Genomic DNA, 8401 nt, shown 5'->3' with positions numbered 1-8401 from the left:
AAAGCATACGTCGTTAAATCTTGGTTAAATGAGAACAAAATAAAAGTACTTGAGTGGCCAGCGCAAAGCCCCGACCTTAATCCCATAGAAAACTTATGGGGAATAATAAAACGAGAAGTTTCTATTCGGAAACCGAGAACTCAGGAAGAATTATGGCAAGTTATTCAGGAGGAATGGTACAATATCACTGCTGATAAGTGTGAGTCACTGGTTAAAACTTTACCTAATCGTTGTGCAGCAGTAATTCGCCAGAAGGGTTATCCCACCAAGTATTAGAACTAAAATATAGAATAAGAAAAAAATAGTTTTTTTTTAAGGAGAAATAGCCATACGATTTGAAGTGACTTAATTATTTGTCCACCCTAATGTTAAGATATCATTAAACTAGATACATAACCACACTTAATATGTAATGAATACATTTTTTGCTATTAAATATCGTTTGCGACACTCGTTCTGAATAAAACGAGGTGATTTTGGTTAGAAATTTAAAAAGAATTTGCTTGTTATTTTAATTGAAGAATGTAATTTGTAGAATGACTTAATTGCATGTCCATAAGTGTATATATATATATATATATTTACCGAGCCCAAGGTTATTCCTTCTAACAGGTTGGCTGATAAGTCCCCGGTCTATCAAAGAAAAACACATTTTTTTTTTGTCAAAATTCGTTTTTATTATTCAACATAGTTCCCTTCAAGAGTGATACAACAATTATAAGCAGCTTCCAATTATTTGATACCATTTTGGTAGTACTCCTTCGGTTTTGCCTCAAAATAGGCCTCAGTTTCGGCGATCACCTCTTCATTGCAGCCAAATTTTTTTCCCTGCGAGCATCCTTTTGAGGTTTGAGAACAAGAAAAAGTCGCTGGGACCAGATCTGGAGAATACGGTGGGGAAGCAATTCGAAGCCCAAATCATGAATTTTTGCCATCGTTCTCAATGACTTGTGGCACATTGCGTTGTCTTGGTGGAACAACACTTTTTTCTTCTTCATATGGGGGCTATTTCGCCCTTCAAACGCTCCAATAACGCCATATAACATAATAGTTACTGTTGATGGTTTTGCCCTTCTCAAGATAACCGATAAAAATTATTCCATGCGCATCCCAAAAAACAGAGGCCATTACTTTGCCAGCGGACTTTTGAGTCTTTCCACGCTTCGGAGACGGTTCACCGGTCGCTGCCCACTCAGCCGACTGTCGATTGGACTCAGGAGTGTAGTTATGGAGCCATGTTTCATCCATTGTCACATATCGACGGAAAAACTCGGGTGTAATACGAGTTAACAGCTGCAAACACCGCTCAGAATCATCAACACGTTGTTGTTTTTGGTCAAATGTGAGCTCGCGCGGCACCCATTTTGCACACAGCATCCGCATATCCAAATATTGATGAATGATATGACCAACACGTTCCTTTGATATCTTTAAGGCCTCTGCTATCTCGATCAACTTCATTTTACGGCCATACACAATCATTTTGTGGATTTTTTTTGATGTTTTCGTCGGTAACCACCTCTTTCGGGCGTCCACTGCGTTCACGGTCCTCCGTGCTCATTTCACCACTCTTGAATTTTGCATACCAATCAATTATTGTTGATTTCCCTGGGGCAGAGTCCGGAAACTCATTATCAAGCCAAGTTTTTGTTTCCACCGTATTTTTCCCTTCAGAAAACAGTATTTTATCAAAACACGAAATTCCTTTTTTTCCATTTGTTTCAGAATAACAAAAGTTGCTTCACAAAAGACGCTCTATCTCACAAACTAATTGACTTACACACGTCAAATTTTGACACGAATCATTTGAAGGTTAGGTTAGGTTAGGTGGCAGCCCGATGTATCAAGCTCACTTAGACTATTCAATCCATTGTGATACCACATTGGTGAACTTCTCTCTTATCACTGAGTGCTGCCCGATTCCATGTTAAGCTCAATGACAAGGGACCTCGTTTTTATAGCCGAGTCCGAACGGCGTTCCAAATTGCAGTGAATCCACATAGAGAAGCTTTGAAGGCCTCAGTCACCAGCATTACTGATGTGGGATAATCCACCGTTGAAAAACTTTTTGGTGTTCGGTCGAAGCAGGAATCGAACCCACGATCTTGTGTATGCAAGGCGGGCATGCTAACCATTGCTCCACGGTGGCCTCCATTTGAAAGTTGGTACTATATAAAAATAATATGCATTTAATACTAGCGACGTCATCTATGTTCCACACCGGGGACTTATCAGCCAACTTGTTATTTGTGGGACTCGGACTAAAATTTTCTTTTGATTTTCTTTAGTTTTTCATTTCATTCTATTGTTTTATATTTTACATTTTCTTTAGTTTACATTACATTGTACGGCCATTTAATTCTATACCCATGTTTTGTTCATATATAAGTTAAATTTTAAAGTTAAAATTACCATCTGTTTTTTGTGTGTATATTTATTGTCTTTGCTTAGCACTATCTTCTATGGTAGATAATAAATTATAATTTCAATTGTAGACATAAACCATACTTAGGAGGTAATGTCAATGATGACCACTTGGTGGCGCTGAAACGAGTGTAGACTTTAAAAATAATTCATCTAAATCATAGGGGAAGAAAGCATCACCAAAGTATTGGAGAAATAATATCCGTTTCCCAAATTAAGTGTGTTTCCACTTACTCTCTTTACTCAACAGGTTGGTTATTTTATGGTGATTAACAGCAAATTATGCTGTTGCATCGTCAGTTCCGTGTTTAATGTTGCGTTGTGCGGTTGACCCGCTGTGTTGTGATCTGCGAAATGTTTCTATATGTGGGGTATATACATAAATTAGTATACATACTTTGTTGCATTATGTGTGTAAATATTTGTTTATTATGTATGAATGTGTTATTTAACAATAATAATAGTGTGAAATGAGAACAATATCGAATACTTTAATGATAATAATTATGGTGTATTTTATAAATGATGCATTGGATACATGTTAGCGAAAAGCTAGTGAAGATATTAAGGTAAGTTTTTTTAGTTGTTTGAATTAGTATACATGCGTATCTATTAATATTCCTATAATAATGGATTAATACCACATTTTCTATTCTTACACATATTATTCCCATTTTACTAAATAACTCTGTAATAAAGTATGGGCTTAAAAAATAAAAAGATGTTATTCAAGTGACATTGCTTTTGCAAAATAATGTATGTATTTTGCAAAAGCAATGTACTTACTATGGCAAAGAAATGAACAAGCTCATCTAAACTCACTTGTCAAGAGAGGGAGAAAGAGAGAGAGAGAGAGAGAGTTTATTTTATATTATTTCAAGTGTTGGTTATTTGGAATCGATTCCCCTCTTCCCCTAAGTTATTGGAAATGTTGTTATATCCAACAACAATACATCCACACATAACCTGTTGGTTAGCTTTGTTTATTGTAATTGTGTTGTTTGGCTTGGTAATTGAACAGTAGCAGTGAAAGAGGGTTTTTTGTTTTGTTTTTTTTTTTTTTATCTTTTTTATTTGTTGTGAACATTCATGAATTTGCTATGGGTGTATGTGCAAATATAGTTACATACACATATGTATGATTTTCATTATAACTGCCTTGGTTAATTGCATAGGCCAATTATTTTTTGGACAATGTGTACTGTACTTATTGAGGTAGAGAAGCGCTCTTCGTTTTTTAAATGGTTTCTTCAAAAGTTGGTTATCGTATGCTATCTAACTAAAAGGCAGTAAATATCCTAGGGAGTTATGTACATATGTATTCTTATTGGTGGCTGAATTTAATTTGGCATTTTCGTAACTAATTTGTTTAATACTAATAACACTAGCCAACAGTCGTTTTGTGATTTGTTTCTAGCATACTTTTATACCCTCCACCATAGGATGGGGGGGTATATTAACTTTGTCATTCCGTTTGTAACACATCGAAATATTGCTCTAAGACCCCATAAAGTATATATATTCTGGGTCGTGGTGAAATTCTGAGTCGATCTGAGCATGTCCGTCCGTCCGTCTGTTGAAATCACGCTAACTTCCGAACAAAACAAACTATCGACTTGAAACTTGGCACAAGTAGTTGTTATCGATGTAGGTCGGATGGTATTGAAAATGGGCCATATCGGTCCACTTTTACGTATAGCCCCCATATAGAGGGACCCTCAGATTTGGCTTGTGGAGCCTCTAACAGAAGCATATTTCATCCGATCCGGCTGAAATTTGGAATATGGAGTTGGTATATGGTCTCTAACAACCATGCAAAAATTGGTTCACATCGGTCCATAATTATATATAGCCCCCATATAAACCGATCCCCAGATTTGCCTTGCCGAGCCTCAAAGAGAAGAAAATTTCATCCGATCCGGCTGAAATTTGGTACATGATGTTGGTATATGGTCTCTAACAACCATGCAAAAATTGGTCCACATCGGTCCATAATTATATATAGCGCCCATATAAACCGATCCCCAGATTTGGGTTGCGGAGCCTCAAAGAGAAGCAAATTTCATCCGATCCGCCTGAAATTTGGTACATGATATTGGTATATGGTCTCTTAGAACCATGCAAAAATTGGTCCACATCGGTTCATAATTATATATAGCCCCCATATAAACCGATCCCCAGATTTGGCTTGCGAATTCTCCAAGAGAAGCAAATTTCATCCAATCCAGTTGTAATTTGGAACATGGTGTTAGTATATGATCTTTAACAACCGTGGCAAAATTGGTCCATATTGGTCCATAATTATATATAGCCCTCATATAAAACGTTCTCCAGATTTGACCTCCGGAGCCTCTTGGAGGAGCATATCGGTTCATAATCATGGTTGCCACTAGAGCCAAAAATAATCTACCTAAATTTTATTTCTAGGGAAAATTTTGTTAAAATTTTATTCGGTTCATAATAAAATTTTCATCATTGTCAAAATTTTATTTCTATAGAAAATTTTGTCAAAGTTTTATTTCTATAGAAAATTTTGTTCAAATTTTATTCGGTTCATAATCATGGTTGCCACTCGAGCCAAAAATAATCTACCAAGATTTTATTTCTATAGAAAATTTCGTCAAAAGTTTATTTCTATAGAAAATTTTGTTAAAATTTTATTTCTGTAGAAATTTTTGTCAAAATTTTCTTTCTATAGAAAATTTTGTCAAAATTTTTATTTCTATAGAAAATTTTGTGAAAATTTTATTTCTATAGATTTTTTTTTTTTTTTTTAAATTTTATTTCTGTAGAAAATTTTGTAAAAATTTTATGTCTACTTTGTCAAACTGAATTATATACGTATTGGATCGATCTTTTTTGATTTAATATATACCACGTATGGACCTTCATACAATTTAGAAGATGGTGTTAGGAGGTTTTAAGATACCTTGCCATCGGTAAGCGTTACCGCAACTTAAGTAATTCGATTGTGGATGACAGTCTTTCGTACAAGTTTCTACGCAATCCATGGTGGAGGGTACATAAGATTCGGCCTGGCCGAACTTACGGCCGTTTATACTTGTTTCTTATTGATTTTGACCTACGAAACACGAAAATGAGTTTTAAAAAATTTTCTGTCGATTGGTTTTAGAGATACAATTTTTTTAATTTTTTGTTTAAATTTTTGGAGGTACACCTACAATTTTGAGCATAGCTTTCGTCTTATTTGACCTATTTGATCCTAGTGCTACTCAAATTAAAGAAAATTGAGCCATCTACAACTCATTTTCAGAAAATTTTCGGGTAAGTAGTTTGGATGTTGGCGGCTTAAAAATTAAAAACGGCGTTTTTTTAGTAAAAATGTGGCAGAAAAAAACCACATAAAAATTCATTAACAAAATCTTACAACAAATAGCGGACTTATAATTTTTTGGTAAAAGACCGAAAAGACCAAATCAACGCATCAACGCTGTTTTCCACATGGCATAAAATGTACAGTTATATCTTTGTTTCTGCTCATTGTTTTGGGCGTTGATTTGGTCTTTTCGGTCTTTTAACAAAAAAAAAATTATAAGTTAAGTAAGGGCTTATTTTCTTTGTAAAAATTTCAGCTATACGCCAAAAATTGCTGTTAGCATCGTGTTTTATATTTTATATGAATTTTTATATGTTTTTCTTTCACATTTTTAATAAAAAAACGCCGTTTTTAACTTTTTTAAGCCGCCAACATCCAAACTATTTACTCGATTTGAAAATTTTCTGAGAATGAGTTGTAGACGGCTCAATTTTCTTTAATTTGAGTAGCACTATGATCAAATAGGTCAAAGAAGACGAAAGATATGCTCAAAATAGTAAGTGTACCTCCAAAAATTAAAAAAAAGTTCAAAAATTTGTATCTCGAAAACCAATCGACAGAAAATTTTTTAAAACTCATTTTCGTGTTTAGTAGGTCAAAATCAATGGGAAAAAGTATGCTAGAAACAAATAACAGAGAAAATTTTGTTATTTGTGTATTTATACAAATAATTTTTTATAATGAGAGACTGGTACAGAGATAGCTTTGTAAATTAGACTTTTTTACTCCCGCAAAAATATGAGGGTATGTACAGTAGCGAGCTCATGTTAATAATACATGCGTACCAAATATTACTTAAAAACGCTTAAAAATAAAAAAAGGATTTTAAATCTAACCATGATTTCAATTTAACGTTTTCATAAGGATTATGGAATGTAAAAAGAGTTTTCTCAATATTAAATGCAAGGTGGAAATTTTTCGGAATTTTATGAAAACGCCATGTAGCCACTTTTGCATGTTTATTTATTCGTAGTCTGGCATAACCAAAAATAAGCAAAATTCAGATGAATTAATGTAAAACAAAACGTTAGTGATTTTTTTATTCGTTTTGAAGGTCTACAATATCGATACCAAACAAATCCTTAAAATTAATTGGGTGCAATATATAAACAGTATGTCAAGAAATAGTTTTGATTAAATATAATGAAATTTTAAAAATATTTTATTATGTATTTTGCAAAGTATACATACGTACACAGTATTGCTGCAAAAAATGAAGCTGCCGATTTCAGCCGCCGCGTCCATTTTTTGCCAGTCGACGCCGAACATGTCGACCCATCTCGACTCAAATTTAGCCGCCAATTAATCAAAAATATCGGTTTAATTCAGAAAAATTAATGAACCTTTCGCCCACAATCAATCAATTTCAAGATGCTATAGTAATTTTGTACTAATGTAGCTCAGAAAATTTGGATGAAATGTAAATTTGATTGTAAGATTGGTTGTACAACTACTCTCATTACCATTCGAATAATTTCAAATTGATTTTATAATGGATAATTGTCCGGCACCGGAGAGACATATTTATACCGGGTTAGCCGTCAAGACGCCGCCACCGGAGGCAAAAATTTAGTTTCAGCCGCCGCCGACTAATGGTTCGGCTTCATTCTCTGTAAAGATGTATATTTAAATACTCATATATTTATGTCTGACAAAACCGTTTTGGACAAAACTCTCTAGACCCCTATATATTTTCTAGACATAAAATTCAAATGGCTAATTCCAAGGAATGGAACATAATGATAGTAAAACACAAGTATATACGGCCGTAAGTTCGGGGTATATATTAGACAAAAAAAGGGCAGACTAAATACATATAAAATCCATCGATTTATCTGGGGGTTATATATTACTAAGACCGATGTGGAGCAATTTTGGCAGGTTGTTGGTGGCCATATACTAACATAACGTAAAAAATGTCAACCTTATCGAATGAAATTTTCTCCTCCAAGAGGCTCCGTAAGCACGGTCACCACACAGAAAAAAAAGTGTCTCGTAAATTTAAGAAGATTTTTACAATAATTTATTACAAGAAATTTCCAGAATTTTAGTTCATTTTTCGTATCTTCAACGAAAATTAACTACTCGAAAGGAAATTTTACAAATTCTAAGTAGCAATCGTTTAGTTCATGACCTACAAAATACGATGGAAATTTCCTTAAAAAATTTCTTAACTGGTAGTAAAAAATTCGTTTGTCATGCTATAAAACTACTTGTGAAATGTAAAGTATTTTCTAAATAATAAGTGCAATTTACTATAAGATTTTTTTGTATGAGAAAATATTTTTTTACGAAAAATGAACTTGAAAGTGGATAGCAATTTCTTACTGACAATTCCTATAGTTAATAATTGTTGGTAAAAAATTACCCAATGAAATATTTTTAGTTCACATGTAATTAAATTTATAGACATTTTCGTCAAAAATGGGTAGATATCATTTCATGAAGTTTTTGCTAATTTTAAGTTAAACGTTTCATCGTTCTTATACTGATATGCATTTAAGAGTATTGTTTTTAGAGTAAATTGTGGACAGATGCGATGAACTAATGCATAGTACAGAGATCTTTCTCGTCAAAGTGGAATATGTTTAATGTTACTTGAAATTTTTTTGAGAGTGAGAGCATGCAATGCAATAATGA

At 33.6% G+C, this 8401-nt stretch overlaps 1 protein-coding gene across 1 annotated transcript in view; it reads right to left on the bottom strand.

Annotated features, from left to right (window-relative positions):
• Positions 1-223: 223 nt before the first annotated feature.
• LOC142234013 (odorant receptor 13a-like) overlaps positions 224-8401 on the bottom strand; it is a 102072-nt gene continuing 93894 nt past the window's right edge. The window contains exon 10 of the mRNA XM_075305075.1: positions 224-278. Coding sequence (XP_075161190.1) covers positions 224-278 — 55 coding nt within the window. The remainder of the gene's footprint in view (positions 279-8401) is intronic.

Source organism: Haematobia irritans, chromosome 1 (genome assembly GCF_050003625.1).
Source record: "Haematobia irritans isolate KBUSLIRL chromosome 1, ASM5000362v1, whole genome shotgun sequence".
Taxonomy (NCBI): Eukaryota; Metazoa; Arthropoda; class Insecta; order Diptera; family Muscidae; genus Haematobia; species Haematobia irritans.
This window is presented reverse-complemented; position numbering and strand designations above follow the sequence as displayed.